This window comes from Mobula birostris, chromosome 27, assembly GCF_030028105.1.
Source record: "Mobula birostris isolate sMobBir1 chromosome 27, sMobBir1.hap1, whole genome shotgun sequence".
In the NCBI taxonomy this organism is placed as follows: domain Eukaryota; kingdom Metazoa; phylum Chordata; class Chondrichthyes; order Myliobatiformes; family Myliobatidae; genus Mobula; species Mobula birostris.
This window is the reverse complement of record NC_092396.1, coordinates 45047300-45074957: the sequence shown is the minus strand read 5'-3', so window position 1 is coordinate 45074957 and position 27658 is coordinate 45047300. Positions and strand designations below refer to the sequence as shown.

At 43.8% G+C, this 27658-nt stretch overlaps 1 protein-coding gene across 7 annotated transcripts in view; it reads left to right on the top strand.

Moving 5' to 3' along the window:
- Window positions 1-27658, top strand: part of hspg2 (heparan sulfate proteoglycan 2) — a 551229-nt gene that overhangs the window by 139662 nt on the left and 383909 nt on the right. For 6 of the 7 annotated variants that reach the window (XM_072245063.1, XM_072245064.1, XM_072245068.1 and 3 more), the window contains exon 4: window positions 6780-6830. The exons of the other annotated variant lie outside the window; for it this stretch is intronic. In XM_072245063.1, the coding sequence (XP_072101164.1) occupies window positions 6780-6830 (51 nt within the window). The remainder of the gene's footprint in view (window positions 1-6779; window positions 6831-27658) is intronic. 7 annotated transcript variants of the gene reach the window in all.

The following is a 27658-nucleotide window of genomic DNA, read 5'->3' as shown; positions in this document are numbered from 1 at the left end:
AGAGGTTCTTGGAGCTGTGATGAAAACTCTGAGGAGAACAAATGAACATCACCCAATGACGGACTGCAGCTCAATGACCAACCTAAATTAACCCCGTTAAACCGCTTTCTGCAAGGTTTTTCAGGCTAAAAAACACAAACAGTCTTACTTTGAATCTGAGTTAATTTAGTTTATTTACAGACTTGCAGTTTATCTTGATTAGGAATTGCTCTGTTTTGGGATTACAGCAATTTGAAGTTTTCAAAACAGAGGCTTAGTTATCTGGGTTAAGGTAGCCTGTCAGGGCTGGATATGGGAGACTTCTGCACGTCTGTGATCTGAGGTGCTTCAGCTTAATTACTTCATAAAGTCCGTTATTCACCTGATGTTCACTGTATACTTTCACTGATTCACACGGAGACTGGAGTTCACGACCTGACTCGTCAGTGGGCAGTTTATGAACTGACCGCTCTACGGGGAGCTTATGGGCTGGCCGCCCAGCAGGGAGCTGGCAGACTGGCTGATGTGTAGTGCTCTGATGCCACAAGTAAATCTCCTTTGATTCTGATCTCTCCTCTGTAATGTATAACCCAAAATCTACCAAAGGATTCTGATATTCTTTTTAAAGTCGTACTGTTTTTGTATAAACACATGGTGTCCTATTCATTTTCCATTTAATTTCACCTGTATTAGGCACAGAAGGCACTGGGTTTATGCTCTGGTTTATAAAGAGCACAGGCATGTGCTGCATAAAGTATTGATATTTTGGGTTTGAACTTGGGATCTCTGCAGAAGGGAGGACAACTCATGGCAGCCAGCTTTTACAAAGGCTGGTTTGAGACGTTGCAGAGTGTAACAGTGGCAAGAAATAATGACAGAGTAGGAACAGAGGAGAAGATTAATGTGATTTTATTAAAGAAATCATACTGTTTCATAGAATTAGATCTATTGTTGTTCCTCTCCTTGCCTTGTGGCCCAACCATGCCATTTCTTTGGCATTCATCTGTTCTTTTACAAGGCCAAGTTGGTAGTTGCAAGGAGCTGGCCGGATTCGAATCCAAGACCATTGGCTTCTAAGTCCTGTGAGGATGCCACTACATCACCGATCGGCCTATTAGATATGTATGTTGAAGCAATCACCTAGGAAATGCACAGGAGCTAATTACTTTTAAGAGGGATTATTGTACCGTTTCCTAGGTTTGTTTTGAACACACGATCTGTGAAATGTCCTATACATTTGCAGAATGCCTCAAGTTCCAGAGGAGTATTGTGCAGAGTTAGTTGGTTTCAATCAAGTCTTTGTCTGGGTCTCAATAGCAGTGAGATATAAATGAACTCCATTGAAATGGGGTTTATTTGTGCTGTCATTAATCTCAATTTAACAGCTGTCTTGTAATTGCCACTGAAGTGTTTTGAGCGCACAAGTAAAGCAGGCTTCCCCGTGGAGTGTAACCATGTAGTATGAAACCTTTTCAGGAAGGAGACCAAAGGTGAACCTTTCTGGGAAACAATTAATCACCTGGCCGATACATTGCCATTTCACCCTTTGGAGTTTCGGTTGATTCCAGGTAAAAAAAAAGGGGAAATCCTCTCTGCTTGATCAATTTCGTACAGTTTCGCGGTGAAATATTTGAAGCTGCCCCACCACAGAACTACAGAATAGAATTTCACAATGAATGAATGAGAGAGGGATGTGAGGGAGGTTTTGTGGGGGGGGGGGTGTTGTGGGAGTGGGGGAGGGGAGGGAGATGTGGTTAGCCACAGCGATGATCTTGAGTTTCAAGGATCAAATCATTAAGACAAAATAGGAGTGATGAAGTCTACATTTAACTAAGTTGTGTCAGTGTTAGCAGCTGAGGTAAAGCCTGATCATTTACAGGGACAGAAATGGGTGGTTTGAGGCTCATCTCTGGGTTTGCTTTCAGACGGTTACAGGGCGAGGGGTGAAGTGGAAACCGAAGACAGAACCACAGATCTGTAGAGTTCTGACAAAAGATTCTCATTTGAGACATTAACTCTTTCTCTTTCACGGGTGCTCCCTGACCGACTGAGGCTTCCAGCAATCTCGGTTTTTATTTCACTTAGAACTGATAACAATCTGGGTTTTCAGGACTCCAGAATTGTTTTGTTATAAATAGATGCTGTATGAACAGTTAAATCTGAAAATCAATCAATCCTGCTAATTATCAGTGTTGGGACTGGTACTCCAAGGCTTGAATTTGTAGAGTGCCTTTCAACTGGACAGCACGAAGAGCATGGTAACGTTCGTTGTGAAAAGCTATAATTATAAAAGCACTGTCCCAGCAGACACCACTCAGCCCACACCACCTCTACCAAACGAATGTAGTAGGTGTCACTTCCTGGCTTGAAAACACTCAATTGTTCTTACTAGACTTTTCCTTTAAGCAATTTAGATGCAAAAAAAAATTATGAGACTATTCTGTAAAACAGCCGGATGTGATAACATTTCAGAGTTTGTGTGGTGATTCCTATTTGACAATACTGATCTGATTTTATCTACTCAAAACAAAACCAGCTGTCATGGGAATCATGCAATCTTAAACTTTCCAGTTATCTTATTCATAAAGTGAATCTTCTGTAATTTTTTTGTACTTGTGGTTAGTTGACTGGTGTGTTGGTTACAGGGTCAATAATTATCTCCTGTGTTCCAGAAAATATATAACTTTCCTGTGAAGCTGAAAGAAAGCTATAGTGCATAATTTAGTAAACCTGGCATTGGAGTTAGATTGTTTAGAGATTGAGCAGGGTCAAAGGCATCAACGTTTCAAGTTGCAGTTTAATAACTTAAACATGATTTTGTATTTGTGATGGCCACATCACATAGACATGGTTGGTATGGCTGCTAGAGCTACTTCACTGCCAACGTGATCAGGGTTTGATACGACACCCGATGCTCCTTTTGGGAAGTTTGAACATTCTCCCTGAGATACACTGGTTTCTCTCGGGCCTCTTGTTTACTCCCCAAGAGGCTGGTAGGTTAATCCACCAATGTAAATTACCACTGCTGTGCAGACGACTGGTAGATCTGGGGGCGGGGGGGGGCGCACAGGGGAGAGAATAAAAACGGGATTATTATCAATGGGGCTAATGGTCAACCTACTTCTGTGCTGGGTGACGCAATGGCTGATTGAAACCTGTTTTGCAATGAAAGCGCAGTTTGTGAAGCTGTTTAGGATTTAATGATAAACCATCCTTCCCAAGTACTTCAGCATCACTCTCATTAGAGTACAGACAGTCCAAGGGTTACGAACGTCCGACTTACGGACAACTCGTACTTATGAATGGACTACCATAAAGCCTGTCCGTCCCTCGGAACACATGCTGCCTCTAGCATTTTGTGTGTGTTGATCGGGAAATCCGCTCTCCGTCCCGGAGGATAAATCTCGGGGAGATACTGGTTGTCCTTCCACTGTAGTTAGATAAAACCCCAGAAACAGTTCCTGTCGGCTATCTGACTATGCCTGAGGCTCAGCGGCCTTCTCCCCGGTCCCGCGGCTGCGCTACTCAAGTCTTTTCTCCCGGTCCCCTGGTCGCGCTGCTCGAGTCTCTTCCCCTGGTCCTGCGACCGCGCTGCCCGACTCTCTTCCCCCGGTCCCCCAGTCGCACTGCTCGAGTCTCTTCCCCTGGTCCCACTGCCCGAGTCTCCCCTCTTGATCCCGTGACCACGCTGCCCGAGTCTCTTCCCCTGGTCCCACTGCCCAAGTCTCCCCTCCCGGTCCCGTGACCGTGCTGCCCGAGTCTCCTCCCGGTTCCGTGACCGCGCTGCCCGAGACTCCTCCCGATCTGTCACCCTGGATGTTGAAACGGTGCATCGGGAAATGGAGGTGTCTGGGGGTCGGAAGAGTGTGAGATGTACCAGAACACAAAGGGACGTCGCTGACACTGGGAAGAGATTCACAAGCTAGGCTTGTGTACTGGGATCGAAGGGATTCACATCGCGGAGACATTACTGGGAGGTGGAGGTGGTGGGGAATCGTCACTGGAGTCTAATGCATAGAAAGGTGAAATATATACTATATACTAACACCAACATTTGACTGACTGACACTAAATAAGAACTGTATGTACCTGTTCCTACTTATGTACAAATCCGACTTAAAGGTAGACTTAGGAACAGATCTCATTCGTAACCTGGGGACTGCCTGTATAACTACAGTATGATGTGTTTACGTAAGTGGTTTTCATTCAGATTAGCAGCTTTCATGATCATGCCTAACTAAGGACACAATGTTGTATGTAAAGTAGGGCTTACATTTTGTTTTCCATGTTTGGATCCAATAATTACCAAGCTTGAGTATCTGTTTTTCTAATTCGATGGATCCAAATGAAAATTTAGTGTTTTACATTTTGAGCAGAAAGTTGCACGATTACCTGGTTTGAAACTACAAAAGAGATTTCATGCCTGAAATTTTCCAGATGGACAACCCTGACTGACGAAGAAGCTCCTGCTGCTTTGGACTGTGAGAAACTGGAGCAGCAGCAGGCCATTCAGCCCCTCAAACATACTATACCATCCAGTAGGATTGTGGCTGATTCAATGTTACATATGTCCACATAAAACCATAAAACATAGGAGCAGAATTAGGCCAATTGGCCCATTGAGTCTGTAACATCATTTAATCATGGCTATTTTATGTCCCTTGCAACCCCATTCTCCTGTCTTTTCCCTGTAACCTTTGACACTCTTTCTAATCATACTCGGTACCATGGTGTCTGCAGCCGTATGTGGCACTGAACTTCACAGTACCACTACCCTCTGGCTAAAGACATTCCTGCTGATCTCTTTTCTAAAAAGATGACCTTCTGGTTCTAGACTCCCCCACTGTTGGAAATATCCTCTTCACATCCACTCTTTAGAGGCCTTTCAATATTCAATAGGTTTCAAAGAGATTTCCCCCTCATTCTTCTAAACTCCAGTTAGTATAGGCCCAGAGCCATCAAACATTCCTTCCTTCCTTCCTGCGGTCATTCTCATAAATCTTATCTGGACACTTCCCTGCCTGTTTCCATTGACCATGATCCCTCATTGATTACGGATTCGCCTCCTTGTTCTCATCAGTGGACCAAACACTGTCAGTGCAATCTCAATGCCATTTCTTAACTCTGGTTGCCGGGTGATGTGGATGGGTTATCAGTCACCATGGGTGGATTGCCTGATGGTGTCAGAGTGTGGGATAATAGGCTTAGTCTTCCAGTCTGCAGTAGTGTATAGAGTTGACCTGACCCAAACATAGTGTGCTGTGGGATCAGAGGAATGTGGGCAGCTGGTGTGTTTGCTGTAAGTGCAGGAAGACAGCTCGTAACACACAGTTGTGACATATGAGACATAGGACTACAAGGAGATTCACAGAAAATGGAGTACCGACGCTTACATAGGCAAGGCATAGAAGGGTATCAAACTAAATTTATTATCGTAGTACATATATTCCACTGTATACCACCTTGAGTTTCTTTTTTCTTACAGGCATTTACAGGAAAATAAAGACATACAATAAGATCTATGAGAAACTACAAATAAATAAAGTGATAAACAACCATTGTGTGAAAGAGGACATTTGTGCAAAAAATAAAAAAGTAAATACTGAGAACGAGTTGAAGAGTCTTTGGAAGTGACACTAATGTGGCCAAATGGGATTTTTATGGAGGGATATGAGGGCCGAAGGATCTGCCTCTGTCCCGTATGGTGACAACTTACACATTGTCCTTGTCACCTCTGCTTGTTCCTGCCACAGCAAATTCTGTCGTTGTGCTTGACAGGTCCCTGTTGAGTGTCCCAAATCGATCCGTGCCTTTCTAAATGAAGATCATTCTGTTTATTTATATATTTCCAGTCAGAGCACAACAACAGGGCCTTCTGGCCCATGAAATCCGTACTGCCAAGTTAAACCTAATTGACCAATTAACCTACCTTGCATGTCAATGGAATGTGGGAGGAAACCGGAGCATCCGGAGGAAGCCGTGCAGTCATGGGGAGAACATACAAAATCCTCAGACAGCAGCCACAATTGAACCCAGGTCATGGGAGTTGTAACATGATGCGAACTGCTAAGCTACTATGCCATCCCCAAAGAACACTATCGTAAGGTGTTCAATTTGCACCCAATTTATCTGTAGTTATCCCTTAGATTTTTCCATGTTGATAAAATATTATTGACATCCATTGATTTGTCACACTTTTGTATATGCTCTGTTTGATTTTCTAATTTCCTTTTTAGTTTCAATCTTGTATTTTCTGTATTCCATTGTATTGATCCTCCTTTACTTGTGGGTGCCGTTTGATCTTTGAATGTACGGGAGTTGTCCTTTCTGTGCTTCTGTAGTTTCCCAGCTTGGAGATTAATTTGCTAGATTCTGTTGTGGACAACAGCTTTTGCTCAGTGATTTGAGGGATGCCCAGGAATCAACACGTGTCCTGTTAACATGCTGCCCCCCCATCTGAAACAGTGCTAGCAGTGAGGTTTCAGTTTTCATGCTCCTTATTAGTTCCATGTAAACAGTTCAAAACTTTGCTTACTATGAGCTAAAATGAATCCATTTTCCAAATGAGATTGAATTTTAATTTGTGATAAATTTTATGTTTTATCTCACCTTTACTTTTTCTTTTTCTTTTCCCCTCTCCCATTCTTTAAATCTGTTTCTGTCACCTATTTTGTTTCCATCATCTGTCTTTCCTCAATCATTTTGTCCTTCTTTTCCCCCTCCCCTTTGCCTGTTTCCTTTACGCTCTTCACCCCTGTTTGTCTGTGTCTGCCTTCTGGATGGCCGATTTCATCCTGCAGTGATCCCGGTTGTCGCAGAACTGAACAGCAGCCCGGAGCCCCCTGAATACGGTGAGTTTTCCTGGACCTGCTGCCTGTTATTCCCAGAACATCCTGTTCTGTTACCTCTGACGCAGGTGCATCTTGGGTCAGTGTGCAGTGTGGCATGCTGCATGCAACGAGGGAGCATGTTGTGCATATTAACTTCACTGACACTTCTTTCACAAACTAAAGGTGTTGTGAGTACCTCAAATGAACAATATATAGAGTGGAGAAATGGGCTGTTTCAGTCTAGTAGGTTTTTGCCAATCGCTATGGTCCTCATAATCCTCCTTTGACTCAATGTCATCTGAGACCTTCGATTGCTTTTACCTTCATGTGTATATCCTGTTCCCCTTTACTATAGATTTTATTTGTCTTCTGTGGCAGAATGTTCCACATTCTCATCACGCTCTGACTAGAGCTCCTTCCCTGCAGTTTCCCTTGGTCTTCATTGTGTCTGTATTCTGTTGACCCAAAGTTGAATTCCCTGACAGGAAGAATCATTCACTTCATCCACACTATGAAATCCTGCATGATTTTGAAAACCTTTTACAAGTCCTTTTATTTCCTTCAACTTCCAACATGTTTCGGCTTCCTTGATACTTAGAACCACCCAGTTCCAGGACATGAGAAAGCCATATCCACCGCCCACTGGGTATCAGCTGGAGGATCAACCACAGTGTTTCTCTCAGGGGTCTGTGACAGCATCGGTCCAACCTCTCTGGAATTACTAGGACAGGACCACCACCACCTGAGTAGACATTGTTGCTGGCTTGGAACATGTGCTGTGCAACCTAAAACAGAGTTGCTGCACATGGTAATTCTACTCTCATCACTGCTTTAGTTCAGAGGTGGTGAGCGATGGAGCGCCACGCTGGAGATTTTGTTCATTGGGCTGCTCGTTGACTCTGTTTAACATGCTAACTCTCTTTTACACCCCTGGCCATAACTTGGTGAGATTATCTGTGAGTGTTGCAGGCAACCAGAAGCGTTGCAGTAAAGCTTTGGCAGGCAGCCAGTGCGGGGCAGTTTACTTAGTGGCTTGCAGGCCATTGTCGTACTGAACCAGTCCTGTGGTGAGGCAGAGTCCTTCTGAACAGGACTCCTGATCAAGTTCAGTCTTGTGCACAGTGCCATTGCAGGGCAATTGTGTACCTTCAGGGTAAGCACAGGTGGGTTGTCACCCTGACCCTGATAATCTCTCGAAGATACTAGGAACTTCAAAATAGTGTGTAGATTTTATTGAAGGCTAACAGACAACTAATTTATGTGTTTACACCTCACCCCACTGCATTCTCACGTGACTTATTTATTATTTTGGTATATAAAAGCATCCGTTAGTCTTGCGAGACCATGGATCTGCGCCTGGAAAGGGGCAGTCTCCAGGGCGCAGGCCTGGGCAAGGTTGTATGGAAGACCGGCAGTTGCCCATGCTGCAAGTCTCCCCTCTCCACGACACCGATGTTGTCCAAGGGAAGGGCAAGGGCCGATACAGCCTGGCATCCGTGTCGTCGCGAGCAATGTGTGGTTAAGTGACACAAGACGCTGCCTTGGCTGGGGCTCGAACTCACGACCTTCAGATCACTAGTCCAATGCCTTAACCACTTAGCCACGTGCCCACACATGGTATATATATCTCAAGAAGTTTGTTGTTTCTGTGGCAATAAAATGCAGTTAAAAAATGGAATAATAATGCAAAAGAGGAATAGTGTCCATGGGTTTATGGACAGTTCAGAAATCTGATGGCAGAGAGAAGGAAGGTCATGCTGAGTGTTGAGTGTGTATCTTCAGGCTCCTGTGCCTCCTCTCTTATGGTAGGAATGAAAAGAGGGCAAGCCCCAGATGGTGAGGGTGCTTGAGGCCGACTTTTTGAAGATGTCCTCAATGGTGCTGACTGAGTTCACAACCGTCTGCAGCCTCTTTCAGTCCTGTGTCCCCTCTCCCCCCCCCCCCCATACCCAGCAATGCTGCAACCAGTCAGAATGCTCTATGTACAGCTGTAGAAACTCGCTAGAGTTGTTGGTAACATAGCAAATCTCATGGAATTAATTTTGTGTTACAGCTGGTTAGACATTGACAGTTAAATCACAGCTTTGTTCTTCTGTGTGAATGTCATTGGATCCTGCAAAATCTCTCATGGTTTGCTGCCTGTCTCATTGGGCCAACATCCCTTTCTTCAGTCACTTACTGTTGGGACCAGTCGTTCATCCTGGTTCCTTCCCCAAATGGTGGAGTGGATACTGAGCTGGAGCAGGTTAAAATGTCTTTGCAAGCAAAATGACAAATTCTGTGGTTGGCAATTTGTTATCTGATGCTGGCTGCTTCTATAAATGGGCTGGCCAGAAACTCAGGAGTTGCCAATAAGCCACGATTTATGTTTACAGTAATTTAAAACAGACTGTAGCTGAATTGAGCTGTCCTTGGGAAAGATTTCAAATAAAATGGAACACACTTAACCATATCAAGGGAGTTGCTTTCTGTTTTATAACTTCTCATTTTCAATAAAATTTACACATGTATTTGATGAAAAGTCATACCAGTTAAAGGTAACCCACACCTTGAGTTGGCAATGAACCCAGAAGGCACTTTGCACAGCATCGTTTGTAGCCTCAGTGCATCCAAATATGTTCAAATAATTCATTAATAATTAAATAAAAATAATCTGGGATTGTAGTGATTGTGGTGATGTAAGGAAGCTGATTTGCACAGAGACACCATTGAAGTAATTATAACTGCTCACAAGGGTTGAGGAATTGACTGCTTAATGCACCAAGGACTCCACACAACTTTCTGTTATAAGTGACACTGGGGATTACTTATGCTACTTTAGACTGTCGATGGGGCCTCCATTTAATGTCTGTGCCTGTGCTGGTGACTCAGGACTCAGGAATGTGGTTTTCCAACCATAGTCCTTTAATTGCCCTCTGAAAAGCTCAGTAATGCAACCATTGGTATCAAGTTGCAGTGGTTGGAGAAAAGGCCGAGCTCCACCAGCTCAGAGCACTTTGACTCGGACTGATCTTTACCACAATCTGAAAAGTGAATGGAAGATTGAGAAATAAGCTTTGGCAGGGCTTTCTCCTCCAAGTTACATTAGGTTTGTGTCACTCTTGAAACTTCAGGGAAAAAGATGGGTTATCACTTGTTCCAGTGCGTGGCTTCCAACTCAGCAACTGCTGTATTTCAAAGTACCACATCTGAGAAGAGTCTGGGACCAAAATGCCTCTGGCAATGATCTTTGCATCATCAATGGGGACGGGAGAGATTCCAGAGGATTGGAGCGTAGTGGAAGTTGTTCCGTTATTCAAGAAAGGGAGTAGAGTTAGCCCAGGGAATTACAGACCAGTGAGTCTTATTTCAGTGGTTGGTAAACTGATGGAGAAGATCCTGAGAGGCAGGATTTATGAACATTTGGAGAAGCATAATATGGTTAGGAATAGTCAGCATGGCTTTGTCAAAGGCAGGTCGTGCATTACGAGCATGATTGAATTTTTTGAGAACGTGACGAACCACATTGATGAAGGTAGAGCCAGAGATGTAGTGTGTATGGATTTTAGCAAGGCATTTGATAAGGTACCCCATACAAGGCTTATTGAGAAAGTAAGGAGGCGTGGGATCCAAGGGGACATTGCTTTGTGGATCCAGAAATGGCTTGCCCACAGAAGGCAAAGTGTGGTTGGAGACGGGTCATATTCTGCGTGGAGGTCGGTGACCAGTGGTGTGCCTCAGGGATCTGTTCTGGGACCCCTGCTCTTTGTGATTTTTATAAATGACCTGGATGAGGAAGAGAAGGGATAGGTTAGTAAATTTGCTGATGACACAAAGGTTGGGGGAGATTGTGGATAGTGTAGAGGGCTGTCAGAGGTTACAACAGGACATTGATAGGATGCAAAACTGGGCTGAGAAGTGGCAGATGGAGTTCAACCAGATGACTGTGAAGTGGTTCATTTTGGTAGGTCAAATATGATGGGAGAATATAGCATTAATGGCAAGACGCTTGGCAGTGTGGAGGATCAGAGGGATCTTGGGGTCCGAGTCCATTGGACACTCAAAGCTGATACGCAGGTTGACTCTGTGGTTAAGAAGGCATACGGTGCATTGGCCTTCATCAATCGTGGGATTGAGTTTAAGAGCCGAGAGGTAATGTTGTAGCTATATAGGACCCTGGTCAGACCCCACTTGGAGTACTGTGCTCAATTCTGGTTGCCTCACTATAGGAAGAACGTGGAAGCCATAGAAAGGGTGCAGAGGAGATTTACAAGGATGTTGCCTGGATTGGGGAGCATGCCTTATGAGAATAGGTTGAGTGAACTCAGCCTTTTCTCCTTGGAGCGACGGAGGATGAGAGGTGACCTGACAGAGGTGTACAAGATAATGAGAAGCATTGATCGTGTGGATAGTCAGAGGTTTTTTCCCAGGGCTGAAATGGCTAGCACGAGAGGGCATAGTTTTAAGGTGCTTGTAAGTAGGTACAGAGGAGATGGCAGGGGTAAGTTTTTTATGGAGAGAGTGGTGAGTGTGTGGAATAAGCTGCCGGCGGCAGTGGTGGAGGCAGAAACAATAGGGTCTTTTAAGAGACTCCTGGATGGATACATGGAGCTGAGAAAAATAGAGGGCTATGGGTAAACCTCAGTAGTTCTAAGGTAAGGACATGTTCGGCACAGCTTTGTGGGCCGAAGGGCCTGTATTGTGCTGTATGTTTTCTATATTTCTATGTTTTTGGCATCAGAATAGAGATCTCCTCATCTTTGGTTCTCCCGTTCTGCTGAAGGGTCTCAGCCCAAAATATCGACTGTTCTCTTTTCCATAGATGCCGCCTGGCCTGCTGAGTTCCTCCAGTGTTTTGTGTGTGTTGCAGAGATGAGGAGTAATTTCTTTGGCCAGGGGTGGTGAATCTGTGGAATTCATTACCACAGAGTGCTGTGAAGGTCAAGTAATTGGATGTATTTGAAGTGAAGGTGAATAGGTTCTTGATTAGTCAGGGTGTCAAAGGTTACAGGGTAAAGGCTGGAGAATGGGCTTGAGAGGGGTAGTAAATCAGCCAGGATCAAATGGGAGAAACTCTCAGTGGGCCAAATGGCCTAATTCTGCTCCTGTCTCTTATGGTCAATCTTTGACTGCAGTAGTGGCAGCAGTTCGTTAAGGACTGAGAACAATCTGTAAAATTATGACAGGTGCAACAGGCAATTCGGACAACAAACAATATGCCGGTCTTCATTGTTGAAGGATTTGATGACTCATGTAATAATTTCTTATTGCAATTAATCGAGCCTTGGTGAGACCACAGCTGCAATATTATGTTTTACTTTGTTCATTCTTGCTGCGACAGGTTATACTATCTATAGATGGAATGTAGTGAAGATTCATGGGACTAGTTCTTGAATAGAAGAAGGGGTTGAGCAAGTTACAGATTTGGGGGGCGGGTAGTGTGAAGGTGCTATTAAAGACTAAAATAACAGCAACTTGAGTAAGCAGTTCTGTAAGTCATTAATCATTAGAAATCTCCACTTAGCTGTTATTCACTATATCAAAGTGAGATACAGACAGATGTTTGCATGTATATGTAGGCAGAGCAGGAAAATGCTCTTAACATGGAAGGTTTACCTTGATCTCGGGTCAGGTAACCTGTTCTCATCATTGTTGATACTTAGTCGGGGCATCAAAGGTTATGGGGAGAAAAGGTTCATTTTTATTTTTGTCAAAGTATGCATGTACAATATAACTCTGATATTTGTCTTCTCCAGATAGCCATGAAATACAGAAAAACCATAGGGGTTGTTGAAAGAAAAGACATCAACTTCCCCTCACCCCCCCCAACTGCCCCCACGCTCCGCTCGCATGTAAAAGAAAATGAAATAAAACTCACAAATCCCAACCCCCCATCCCCTCCCTCGCACAAAAGCTAACAGATTGCCCATCCAGACAATGACAGCTGGAGCGTCAAAAACCCCAACCCTCCAACCCCTCCCTCATAGAAAACATTAACAATAACATCAAATCCCCAACCCCTTCACTCGCAAAAAAGAACAGTGACAGTGGTATCAAACCTCTAGACTTCTCCCTCACGCACAAAAACTAACAGATCGCCCACACAGGAACATCAGACCTCAAATCCCCAACTCTTCCCTCTCACAAAAAGTAACATCGCCCTCCCACCGGTCAGCAACAAGAAAGAAAACTGGAGACCAATATAAACTACAGTCCAATAATCACATAAATCTCCGAATTTCAAAAGCACCCAACAGCATTGAGGAGAGTGGCTTCTTGCACTCAGTCCTTCCATGAAGAGCAACCAGCACGCCAGAACTGAATGACGCCAACCTGGCTACTGACTGCCGACTGCTGTCCACTGACCTCCTCTGCATTCACCTCAATGCTGCAGTCTTCCTCGACGCTTCGAAATGGAGGCGATCATGGCCCCACGCCGTTTCTGGTCCTCTCCAGGGGGTAGCTCATGCTCTCAGTCCTCTCTGAGGACAGCAGAGTGCTAGAATCTACAACCGAATTCGAAACTGCACGTCACAGCCTCCACCCATTTCCAAAACACAATCCCGACAAAACGAACAAGGTGAAGATGTAGAAAAAGTGGAATAATTGAAGAGATTGGCTATCTGGAGAGATGTCACCTGAGGAATCATGGTTTACTGGCTGCCTCTTGACCAGAAAAGTTGACTGGTAAAGGCAGGTAAATGGGATTGAAATGGATAATAATCAGCACGATGGACAGCACAGCAGACTTGAGAGACCAAAAGGTCTAATTTTGCTCCTTTGTCTTATGGTCCTAGTGGGGCTTTGGCCGTTGACTCTTCAAGGTGGTTAATGTTGATCATAAGAACTCCTTTAGAGCAGGTAAATGAAAATCATGGTGAAAGGGGAGTGAGTTCCCCATAACAATGCCATGATTGTGTGAGCTTTTGCTGAACAAACAGAACACTGGATCTGATGCACACTGGAATGGATTAAGCCATATGATCAACACTGCAGGGTGATAAATGGCTCCAGTCTGCCATTGTCTTATGTCAGATGGAAAGGGAAAAAAACAGTTTATTGCTAACTAAAAACTTCAGCAGCACCTTTCTCTGTCCAAACTGACCAAAAAAGAGCAATTAAACTGTGATAGACCACCAGGCTGTGTTAATCTGCCACAAGCAGATATCAAAGGATAGGGTTGTTGGATCCTGTTTCTTTTGTGTACATGAGCAACAGGGCCTGATGTCAGCGGTTAAATGTTGAAGAACAAACTGCAGTCGCATTCACTTTCCCTACGCTCCCCCTGAGAAAGTCTTGCCTAATCCCACTCTGATTGCAGCCTCCCCCACCACCCCACACAAGATGATTGTTTTGTATCTTACATTTCAAAACAGTCCTTTCAGATCAATGACTCCTAAATACACCAAGATTCCAATGCACAGTTGATGCAAATTCAGAAAGTAGGACATCAGTCTCCTTTGAAAACGTAGAGGCCATTGGTGATAAGTCCAACCTGTGAGGTTAACTCATCAGCAGACAGATCTGGCAGCAAACATCCTGATTGATTCCTTCCTTAGTGATTTCTCTTTAAAGCTCGGGAGAAGTGCTTTTTGTTAGTACTTGAAGCCTAAATGGATAAAAGTGGTTTGACAGTTTTCAAAACAATTTTTCTTAACACAGGGAAGTCTAACAAAAGAAGCACTATTTCCTTTAGTGCTGGCTCTTTGATTTTAATGACTGCCATGTGCAATTTATGGATCCATTTATCTTTCAATCCAACATGAGGTCAAGCCTCACTCGATTGGAGTAGAAATAGAAGGGAGTGAAAGTTTAATCTTTCCAGGTATTGGTGAGATCACTGCGGGAGGATTGCTTGCGGTGTTGGTCTGCTTGTTTGAGAAAGAATGTTAATGCACTGGAAGAAGATCAGGAAAGGTTTCCCCAACTAAGGGTGTGTTGTGTTTCCACTGGAGACAGGAAGAATGCGAAAGAAGTTGAATTAAAACAGCCGGAATCCTGAGTTGTCATGAAAGATGGGAGTGGAGGAGATGTTTCCTTCTCTAGGAGAACCTATTACCAGGGATCACTGTTTAAACAAACTGGGTAAAGGTGGTGATTTTTGTCGTGAAAATATTTGGAACACTTCCTCATGATAGTGGAAGCAGAGCCCTTAACTATTCTTCAAACAGTGAGTCATACCTTCACAGTTGTCCAGTTACAGGCGGTACAGTCGTCTAGCACACAGCCATATGGTATAGTCTTCCAGCCCAGCACATCCAGTTTGTCTTCCCTGCCCACTTTAGGTCTGTATGTTTTAAAACCTTGCCTATTTCTCAAAATGCTTCTTAAATGTAGCATTTCTGCCCAATGCCACCACCTACTATAGAATAGTATTCCAGATATCAACTACGCTCCGTATAAAATAACAAGAAGGCCCCCTTTATATACTCAGTGGCCACTTTATTAGATATAGGTAATAAAGTATGTGGTGTCTATTGCTGTCATTCATCCACACAAGGTTTGACATGTTACACATTCAGAGATATTCTTCTGCTCACTACTGTTATACTGCGTGGTTATTCAAGTTACTGTCGCTTTCCTGTCAGCTTGAACCAGTTTGGCCATTTCCTCTGTCCTCACTCATTAACAAGGCCAACCACTGGATGTTGTTTCATTCTTTTCACTATTCTCTGTAAACTCTAGAGACCGTTGTGCATGAAAATCCCAGGAAATCAGCAGTTTCTGAGATGAACAAATCACCCCATCTGGCACCACCTATCACTCCATGGTCAAAGTCACTTGGATCACATTTCTTCCCCATTCCCTTGTTTGATCTGACCAGCAACTGAACCTCTTGACCACGTCTGCATACTTTTATGTATTGAGTTGCTGCTACATAATCGACTGGTTAGATTTTTGGATTGATAAAGTACTTAATAACGTGGTCACTGAATGGGTGCTTCCTAAAACCTTGGGGTTCCTGAGGCTTAGGATTTTCTATTATGCCCAGGTTGGTCACAGAATAAGACTAAGGGTTTATGAGATGAGTTAAGGAAAGCCTCATACTCCAGCTTATACAGTCCTGAGATGCTCTGGGCTGCTTCTTGGTAGAACACAAAGATTTGGTAACACAGGAGAGCTGAGAAACAGCAGCAGTAACTTGTATGTGAGAAAATTGCTGTGGGTGGAAGACGGAGCTGGGAATGCTCAGCAGGTCAGGCAGCCCCTACAGAGAAAAGTAACTCAGGTTGTTGACCTGTTATCGGAAACTATAGCATCTTTGGAACAGTAGAACATCTTGCGTTGTTTCACAGTGTTATAGAGTCATAGAATCACACACTGCAGAAACAGAATACTGTGCCGCCCAAAATTCATTCCAATTTCGGTTAATCCCATTTTGCCAATATCCCTCTAAACTTTTCTTATCTATGTACCTATCTTAGCACCTGAGGTTGTATACCTGCCTCAGCCACTTCCTCTGGCAGCTCAATCCATATACTGATCAACCTCAGGTTCTGACTAAATCTCTCCTCAGCATAAACCTATGCCCTCTCGTTCTTGATTCCCTGAATACTGTGTGCATTTACCCTATCTATGTCCGTCATGATTATGTTCACCCCCATATGATCACCTCTCATCCTTCTGTGCTTCAATGAAAACAGTCACAACTGGCTGAATCCCTCTACATAATTTGAATCCGTCGACATTTTTCTAAATTCAGGTCCCTGAGTCCCATCACCATTATTGTAAAAAAAAAGTCCCTCAAATCCCAGTGATATCTTTATATCAGTAAATAAAATCCCACAGAAAGCCAAAGAACAATTCAGGCAAAAGTGACTGAAGAATTCCCCCACAAGAGAGAAAAAGTAAGCAGGGAGGTTTGCAAAGGGAATTCCTGAGCTCAAGACTTTGCAGCTAAAAATAAAGGCCAAAGCTGGAATAATTAAAAATTGTAGATATTCAAGAAGTCGAAATTGGCAAGAGGCTGGTATTGAGAATGATTGTTAGCCAAAGGGTATAACAGATTGAAAGAGGGGATGCCCAGGAGGCATTAGAAATCAAAGATGGAGGCACAAGATATAGGCTGGTGAAATGAGAAACAGGATAAGGTGATACAGAGACAGAGATGCACGCATGCATGTTTATGCACACGCACGCAAGTATATATATATACACACACACACACACACACACACACACACACACACACACACACAAACTCACAATTTTACTGTCATCCTGCTGCTGTGGGGAAAAAAAAATCTGATGAATAATATTTCAGAGAAATAAGTCCTAAAGGAATCTGCTTTCTCAGTTAAGTTGCTTAATTTATTTCCTGACATTATGCTGAGTAATTTGAGTTCTTGAGTACTTTCCAATATCATTTCCAAACTTTAAACCAACGTTGCTTCCACATGACTAGCTCGCACAAAATACTTCCCTTCCTCCTTACTTGTTTTGCATTTAAAACTTTTAATCTTTATGACTTGCTTGACTTGACTTAAAAGAAAAATGAAAATGAAATAAATTTTATTAAAAACCAGATGCAATTCTTTCCCCTGATTTAAGTCAACATTATCTTCCATATCAAGTTAAAAGTCACAATCTTTAGCTAACTTTGGAAAGGAGGAAATTGAGTCCACAATGTGTTGTTCATATCCTAAGAAGGTACGTTACTCTTTACAGCCCATACTTGTAGAGTGTGGTCACCATCTTGTCATAAAGCCACATTACTCAGCATGATAACAGACTGTTAAACCATCCAGCCAGCCCCAACCATCAAAAAACTACTTACGTTAATCATATGATGATTATATTTTGTTTTCCACTTACAATTCTGGTTCCCTCCACTTCTGAAAGATGTGCTGTTTGGTTGGTGAGTTGGCTCTTGTCAGTTGTCCCTGTGTGTTTGGATGATGGGAGAGTTGGTGAGTATGTGAGTGGGAATAGATTACAGAGAACTGGCGCAGAGGATTGATGAGATTACTCAAGGAGCCAGAATAAATGTAGTGGACCAAATGTTCTTGGACATTTCCAACGTTCTCCTTTCTTTCTGATTTCCACCATGGCCTGTTCTGTATGTCACATTCATATTATTATCTCACTCCTCTCTTCCTTTTCATCTCCACTTATTTTTATTTATGAAGTACAATCGTGAACAATAGCCAGATCAGAAATGCTGATCAACTAGTTCCCAAAGAGAACTCCAACAGGACAATCAGATGGTTCACTGCTGCTCAGCGATAGAACACAAAAAGAAATCATATGCCAAGTATATAGAACAGGCACAAGAGTCGCTAGCCCCTGTACCCCAGAAACATACTTGAACAGTATGGCGGAGGTATGTGCTATGCATGACCTGATCTGAAAGCATCATGTTAACTCATAACAGATCGTGTTCACGGTGGAACAGCTTAGTCAAGAATGGGGTGATCAGCACAGATGGACAAATTATACCTCCACTACCCCGTGCCCATGCCCTTGACTGCAATTAATTACTCTTCAACACCCCTGTCTGCAGCTACAACACCATCCAAGTCTCTCCCAGAGTTGTGAAAGAGACAGTTGGTGAATCTTCTTCCTGAATCCTTGAGCTCCAGGAACTGTTTCTGCATATTGGATGGTGGCAAACTTGACTCCAGAAAGGACAGCATGAGAAAATAGAGGCCACTGACCATATCTTAGTGAATTGCTGTAATGTTCTAATAGTGAGTGTGGTATCAATTCACTTGGAGTCGTAGAGCTCTACAGCACAGAAACAGGTCCTGTGGCCCACCTGGTCCGTGCTGACTTGTTTCCCTGTCTCATGATATCTATCCACACCTGGACATTAGCCCTCCATTCCTCTCTGTCATATAGAAATCCAAACTTCTCTGAAATGTTGCAATTAAACCCATGTCCACCATTTCCACAGGCAACTCATTCCACATTCGCAACACCCTCTGAGTGAAGTATTTCACCTTTCACCCTAAACATATGACCTCTCTATCTAGTGCCACCCAACCCCAAGGGGAAAAGCTATCTCCTTCATAATGTGGTACACATCTATAAGTAGTCCTCTCATACTCCTATACTCCAGGGAATAGTCCCAACCTATTTAACCTTTCCTTCTAGTTCAGAATCAGAATCAGGTTTAATATCACTGGCATATGTCAGGAAATGTCTTGTTTTGTCCCAGCAGTACATTGCAACAGATAAATTACTATAAAATTAAATAAATAGTGCAAAAAGAGAGCCAAAAATACTGAGGTGGTGTACATTCAGAAATCTGATGATGGAGGGAGGAAGCTGTTCCTGAAACATTATTTGTGTGTTTTCAGGCTCCTGAACCACCTCCTTGATGGTAGCAATGAGAAAAGAGCATGTCCTGGTGGTGGGGGTCAGACAGTTTACAAAACTACTTCTATTTCTTCTTTCAAGTGTGGTTCTGTGTGATGCTTTGCCCTGTGTCCTGCAGTGGGCTAGCCGTGAGACACTGAACTGAACTAAAATGAGTACAGCTGGACTCCTGGTTTGATGTTTGATGTTCTGTGTTGTCCACTTTTTGCCATTTAAGCAATTTGTTCTTACTTTTTTAACGCCTTAGGTTTTTGATGTTTTGTTGAACGGGTTCCATGGTGTTTCTTCGTTTCATGGCTGCTTGCGAGAGGGCGAATCTCAGAGTTGTATTCTGTGTACACACTTCGATGATCAATGTACTTTGTTGAATCTTTGAGTTGTGGTGAAGATACAAGGAGACTTTGAGAGGGTGGGTAAGGACAAGCTGAGTATGTGGACAATAACAAGGCAGATACCAACCATACTTTGCTTGTGAAGCAGAAGTCTCAGTAGCGATAGATGGGTGAATATTGGTGGTCATAGAGATGCCGTTGTCTTTGGAATCAGAGCTAAGAAGCTACCAAGGTGAGAAAACTGTTGGCCGCACACACCAGATGTCTGAGACTCCGGTACCAGGAACAGAATCAGACGGCTGGGAGAGTTCAGAGGGTTAAGCAGCACCACTGGAGGCAGAGGGATGATCTACACTTTAGGCTTGCATCAGGACTGAGAGTTTAGCGGGGAGACGGCCAGTGTAAAGCAGTGAGAAGGAGGGCTAAGACAGCCTGGCAGACGAGCAGAACCAGCTGCAGGGGGTATGATGTGCAGACTGAGCCACACACAGAAGGGCATGAAGTGGTTTGGGAGAATCAGTTGGTGGGTGATGTGTGGACTGACCGATACGCGAGGCCGGACTGACCGGTTCTCGAGGCCGGACTGACCGGTTCTCGAGGCCGGACTGACTGATACGCGAGGCTGGACTGACCAAACTGTTAACAGTTTAGCCAAATCCTCTGAGGTCATAAAGTGGTACAGCACAAAGGCAGGCCATTCAGCCCAGCATATCCCTGCATGTCCTGCTTGCCCATTTACACTAATCCATTTGCCCACATTACGGTCATATCCTTCTATACCTTGCTTATTTTAATATCTATCTAGATATCTCATAATCTGATCTCACCACCGCCCCCAGCAGCACATTGTGGATATCATTCACAGTCTGTGTTATTTTAAGGCTTACATTTCCTGTAAATCCACAAGTGACTGATGGCTGGAATAGATTGTCTTGCTTTGAAAATTTGAAAATAGGACTTACAATAATAAACTGTGGAAGCAGACCAGAAGACGTTGGAGCAGAATGAGGCGATTTAGCCCATCACTCGCTCCGCCATTCGATCATGGCTGATTTACTTTTCCTCTCACTGCATTCTGCTGCTTTTTCCCATCACTCATGATGCTCTTGCTTATTAAAGATCTATCAGCCATCACTTGAAATATACCCAGTGACAGCCTCCACAGCTGTCTGTGGCAATGGATTCTACACATTCAACCACCCCTGGCTAAAAACATCTCTATTCTAAATGGACGTCCTTCTATTCTGTGTCTGTGCCCTGTGGTCCTAGACTCTCCCGCAATTGGAAACATGCTCGCCATCTAGATCTTTCAATATTCAGTAAGTTTTATTGAGGTTCCCCTGCCTCATTCTTCTGGATGAGTACAGGCCGGAGCAATCAAACATTCCTCATACTTCCCCCTTTTCATTCCTGAGCTCATTCTTGTGAACCTCCTCTTGAACAAATCACAAGATGGCGGTACACATGGTTGCAGTGGCCTCTTTGGTTCTAATCTGTGGTGAAATTTCTTGTCCTGTTCATCTTTTCTATGACTGAGAAACACTGCTAATCATAAAGAACACTAAAATCTGCAAACCTGCCTCACTATTGAGCGGGATAATGAAGGCGCTGAGCAGTTACGGTGTAATGCTTAGAGCAGGCCCTTGCCGTGCTGTGGGGAAGTGGATGCTGGAAGCAGTGTGGGAAGACGCAGTTGCGCAGCATGCACGCCAATATTTGAGTGAGACTTAAAGCTGATCCCTGCAGGCCCGTGATCCTGATGATTCTACTCACTAGCATCTGATTGTTGGAAAATCAGCCGGATTGCCTACATCTCCGTCTGAACCAGGCAGGAGATGAGGGAATGCTTCACACTTGTTCTGACAGAGACGTAGCGCGAAGACATCACTCCAGATGCAGCCATGCAGCTGGAAGGCCTGATCTCCTTCAAGGTGGACAGAACTGCTGTGGCCTCTGGTAAGACCAGCGGAGGAGGTCTGTGTGTCTACGTCACTAAGAATTGGTGTGCGATTGGTCGGTAGTAGCAGCCCACTGCTCACCGCAGATAATGTTTCTAATGAAGTACAGGCCCTTCTACTTATTGAGGGAGTTCACTGTCATTGTGATTATTGCCGTTTACATTCCCTCTGCCCCCCATGCTAGTGCTGGGAAGTGTTATAGGAGTTCTACAGCACCATCTACACCTTCAAAATCACTCACACCCACCTACAACTTTAAAACCACTCACACCAATGTTGCTGGTGACTTCAATCATGCCAACTTAAAAATACTCCTACCAAAGTTCCACCAGCATGTCAACTTTGCGACCAATGGAGAGAATATATTAGACCTGGTTTACGTTTGTGGAGCCTACAAGGCCGTCTCTCCCTTCACCTCTGATACTCAGACCATATATATGCATTTTGTTAATCCCTGGATACAGACCATAGCTTAAACGAGTCAAACCAGTTTACATGGAGATCAGGAGCTGGCCAGAAGATACCACCTCAGCGCTGCAGGGCTATTTCGAAAGTACGGATTGGAGCATACTCAGGGAGGCAGCTATGACAGTCATCAGGTTAACATTGATAAACGCGGGCTTGGTGACTGGCCACATAGGAAAATGCAATGAGGGTGTAACCGTGATTAAACACCACACTGCCAGGGAAATCAGAAACCATGGTTGACTGCAGAGCTTCATACACTGTTTAGGGATTGGGACACTGTCTTCAGATTGGGAAACAAGATCCTGTGCTCTCCCATGCCGCAAGGAAGGCAAAGCAAAATTCACAGAAGCCTTTGTGACACTGGAGACATCGGGTGCATGTGTCATGGTATATAAATCATAACGGATTACATGTCCACAACACCAACGCTTCCCTTCCTTTTATGCTGAATGCCTTCAATACAAGATTTGAGGAATGAATTGTGTGACATCGAGGAAAGCCCCCTCCTCCTCCTGAGGAACAGGTACTCCATCTGGCTGCAGCTAAGGTGAGGAGGATGCTGGCCAAGGCAAACCTATGCAAAGCTCTGGAGCCAAACAACATACCTGGTCAGGTGCTGAGGGATTGTGCGGCCCAGCTGACAGAGCTCTTCACGGGCATTTTTAACATCTACTTGCAGCATTCCACTGTCCCTGCAGGCTTCAAGATGGTCACCATCATTCCGGTGCCCAACAGAGCGATGGTAACTGGCCTAAACAAATGCCACCTAACGGCACTGACTACAACCATCATGAAGTACTTTTTGTGGTTGGTAAATGATTGTATAAAATCCCACCTTCCAGCTACATTGGACCCTTTGCAGTTCACTTGCTGCTCAAACCGGTCCACTGATGATGTCGTAGCCTTAGCCCTCCACTCTGTTTCCCATCTGGAAAATATTTGCCTCGTACGCCAGGATGTTGATCATTGACTTTAGTTCGGCATTTAAACATGTTCATCCCTCAGAGGCTGTGGGGTGGGTAAACTCTCCTCGTTGGGACTCGGCACCCCTCTCCTTCACTGGATCTTGGACTTCTTGATGGAAAGAAGCCAGCCAGTCCAAGTTGGCAGCAACATGCCAAGCTCCATCATGCTATGCACTGGTGTCCCCAGGGTTGTGTGCTGAGCCCACTGCTGTTGCTGATACAGCAGCAATGATGAGCCGGCATACAGAGAACAAGTAGAGAGGCTTGTCGAATGGTGTGAGAACAACATCCTGAGTCTCAACATGGACAAGACAAAAAAAAAGATTGTGGACTTCAAGAAGGTGCCAGGTGACCATCTCCATTGCGCCTTAGTGGCTGTGCCGTGGAGAGGGTGAAGAGCAGAAAGTTCCTTGGTGTGCACATAAAAGATGATCGAATCTGGACCAACACCACCACCACCTCATTTAGTCAAGGAGTCACAACGGCATCTACATTTTCTGAGGAGATTGGGGCATGCAATGTTCCCCACCCTCATCCTAACAACTCTCTTCAGGAGCACAGGAGAGTGTCGTGTCTGGCTGTATCATTGTCTGGTACAGAAGCTGCAAAGCATCAGGCCGCAAGACCATATAGAGGATAGGAAAAAATGCCGAGAAGATCTCCAGGATCTCCCTCCCTCCTATTTATGACAGTTACTAGGATAATCTGCTAAGACCTCATTTGAGTAAAGCTTTATTGATAATGAAATTACTTTGTCACCATACACAATCCTTTTCTTGCCAGCATACTCAATAGATCTAATAATAGTATCAATGAAAGACTGCAACAACTGGACATACTACCTGTATGCAAAAAAAGACAGACTATGCAAATACAGAAAGAAAGTAGTCATAATAATAAATAAACAATAAATATCCAGAACATGAGATGAGGAGTCGGATCCATCATCAGGGACCCCTACTACCCAGGCCGTGCTCTCTTGATGATGCCATCAGGAAGAAGTTACAGAAACCTCAGGGTTCACACCACCAGCTACTACCCCTCGGCTATCAGGCTGATAACTTCACTCAAATTCAATTGCCCCATCATTGAAATGTTCCCACAATTTATGGACTCACTTTGAAGGACTCTTGAACTTTGAACAATAAAGGTTTAGTCAAGTGAGGTGCTAGTGGATTGTCTTCTCACTCAAACAAAGGTTGGAGAGTTCCTGATCATTATTTATTTCTCGGTTTAGTGTTGAAATCGGGTTACTAGACATCTTCGCATAGTCTTGAGTAAGTTGGCTGCAATTTGCTTACTTTAACTGTTTGAATTTCACTTATTAGCACTGAGTCACTGCCAGGCCACATATGTAATTTATAAATACCTTTGTCTTGTTTAAAACTATAGGGCGTATGACTAACAACTGTGCTTGTGGATTGTGAGATCTGGGGAAACTTGGACTGCTTTATCTGGGGCATCAGAGGCTGAGGGGAGACCTGATAGAGATGTATAGAATTATGAGAGGGCAGATAGTAGTTTTTCCCCAGTGTAGAAATGTGAAATACTCAAGGATGTAGATTGAAAAAAAATTGAGAAAGAAGAGATTTAAAGGAGATTTCTGAGGGAAGTTTTGTTTTACACAGTGAGTGGTAGGCACTGTATATAACAGGCTGCCAGGGAAGTGGTGGAACAAATATGATTGTGATGTTTATGAGGAATTGAGACAGACACATGAACCGGCAGAAGATTGAGGGATACAGACCATGTGCAGGCAGATGTCACTAGTTTGGATTAGCATCACGGTTAGTACAGACATAAGGGGTCGGGGTCAAAGGGCCATTTCCTGTGCTACACTGTCCTTTGTTCTGTGCATTCCCCTCACAAGACAAGAGTTTGATTTTGGAAATGATTTGACCTGTCTTGAAACAAGTAGAAGCATAGAAAACCTACAGCACAATTCAGGCCCTTCAGCCCACAGTGCTGTGCCGAACATGTACTTACAAGTAGAAGCAGTTATACATTGTTTGTGACTGTCAGTTTGAGTGATGTATGAAGATCAAGTGAAAAGCTTTTCTTGCACATTAAATCATTACACAGTGCGTTGAACAATGCAGACTGAAGTGTAAAATCTACCAACAAAGTGCTGTGCAGGTAAATGATAAAGTGCAAGATCATAGCCATATCATTATGAGGTAAAGAGTCCATCTTATTGTGTAAGAGGTCTGTGAGTGACTCTATGATAACAGTGGGATAGAAGTTATCTTTGAGTCTAGTGGTACATGTTTTCAGGCTTTTTCCCTTCTGCCTGATGGGAGAGGTAAGAATGTTTGAGTGAGTGGGGTCTTTGATTATGTTGGCTACTTTACTGAGGCAGTGAGAAGGATGGGCAGAGTCCATAGAGGGGAGGCTGGTTTCTGTGATGTGCTGAGCTGTGTCCACCGCTCTGTACAGTTTCTGGTGGTCACGTGCCAAGCAGTTGCCATAGATCCAGGCTGAATGTATCTGGTGCATCTGTAAACACTGGTAAGAGTCAATGGGAACCTGTTAATTTTTTTAGATTCCTGAGGAACTGGAGGCTTTCTTGCTCACTGATCACAGGTCATTGTACTAGGGCAGGCTTAGTTCACTCCTAAGAAACCTGAAGCTCTCAACCTCAACCCCAACTCCTCCATTGCTGAAGTCAATGACCACTTTGTTTTGTTGACGTTGAGGGAACAGTTGTTGTCTTGACATCATGTCACTGAGCTCTCTGTCTCCTTTCTGTATTCCGAGTCATCATTATTTGAGATGTGGCCCACTATGGTGGTACCATCTGCAAGCTTGTGGTTGGAGTTCGATCAGAGTCTAGTCATGAGTGTACAGGGAACACGATTGTGAAGAGGGGTGTTGTCATATGTAATAGAGTTGATTACAGTTATTTCTGTGCACATGATCTCCAGCAGTCTGTAGCTGACACCTGGAATTCTGGGTATGTCAGAAAGAGATCCATGTTACTGGTGCAACAGGAATAACTTTGAATAGCTCAAACACGTTACTCTTGCTGTGTGGACTTGCCTTGATGTATTCATTTTCTCCATGTCTCATTGCAGTGATTTACGCAAATTTTGAAATGACTGGTTGTAAAGTACTGAATGTAGAGAACGATTCTGAATCACTTGGAAATATTTGTTGGGCTGTAGCACTTAATGCAGGTCAGAACATGAGCATCAACCTGTCATTAATGTATGTAATCAAAGTGCAATTTAAGCTCAAAAATCCCCACTGTCTGGGCTGCGCTATCTTCCCGCAAGCACCACTGGGCACAATGCACAGAGGTCTGAAAGGATCAGAAGTCAACAGGATCAGGAACTGCATAAGCCTAATCACTCCACAAACAAGAGAAAATCCGCAGATGCTGGAAACCTGTGCAACACTCACAAAATGCTGAAGGAACTCAGCAGGCCAGGCAGCATCCATGGAAAAAAGTACAGTCGACGTTTCAGGCCGAAACTCTTTGGCTTGGCAGAACAACATCGTGACCACTCTGACAACTTCACATGACAATGGAACTTTTTTTTTGTTCTAATTGTACTTTTTCTTGTATAACTTCTGTTTTTCTTGTGAATGTTCTGTCTCTAATGCTAACTGCTTAGAACAGGGGGGACTAGGACAACGAGTATGTGGTTCTGTGAACGTGGTGAAGAAGATGTTTGGCATGCTGACAGTTGTACAAGAGGTTGGTGAGGCCACATCTCCACATCTGGAATATTGTGATCCGTTTCCATCACCCTGCTATAGGAGAGGTGCCACTCTACTGGAAAGAGTGCCCCAGATATTTACGAGAATGTTGCAGAACTCAAGACAGAGTTGTGGAGAGAGGTTGGGACTTTATTCAGTTGGAGCATAGATGAATGAGGGATAATATTATAGAGATGTATAAAGTTATGAGTATAGAGTGCATGGACAAGCTGCCTTTTTCCCAGGGTTAGGAATCAATAGCTAGAGGGTATAGATTTAGGGTGAGAGGGGAGGGATTTCATAGGAATCTGAAATGAGCTGTCTAAGGAAGTGGCTGAGGTTGACACATTAACACTTAAAAGTTATTTGGAAAAGCACATGGATAGACAAATGTGGGCAAATGAGTCTAGCTTAGACATGAGTCATAGTCAGCTTAAGACTGTTTGTGCTGAAGGGCCTGTTTCTGTGCGCTATGACTCCAGGGCCTGTGATGTTTCTGCAAGTAAGTTTTTCATTGTACCTCTGCGTACAAGACATGAGCTTGTGCATATGGCAATAGGTTTACCTTGACCTGACTTAACTGCCGTTATTGATTTTACAAAGAGCTGGGGCTTCCCTGAAGTTGAAATAAGCCTAGAATTCACATTTGCTCCATGAATCTAATCTAGCCTTGTTCCTTAAAGGGGAAAGGGGTTCATACATTTGATTTATTTCTTCCACCCTTGCAGTCCTTCCATGTGACTGGTTATACTCTGCAGATCCACTTTCCCCCTCTGTTCCTTCAGACATTTGAGCAGGCGACTTGGCTATCAGCTGGCTGCTCAAAGTAAATTTATTATCAAAGTATTATCAAAGATTTATTACCAAGACAGTACGTTATCATGTACTGTCTTGAGATTCATTTACTTGCTGGCATTTACAAGGAAAAAGAAATACAATAGAATTTCCAAAAAATACTGTAAACATCTAAAGACTGACAAACAACTGATGTGCAAAAGAAGACAAACTGCAAATAAGCAAGACGACTAAGAACATGAGTTGTAAAGAATCATTGACAGTGAGTCTGTAGGTTGTAGGATCGGTTGAGATTGGTGGTGATTAAAGTTATCCATGTCAGTACCAGG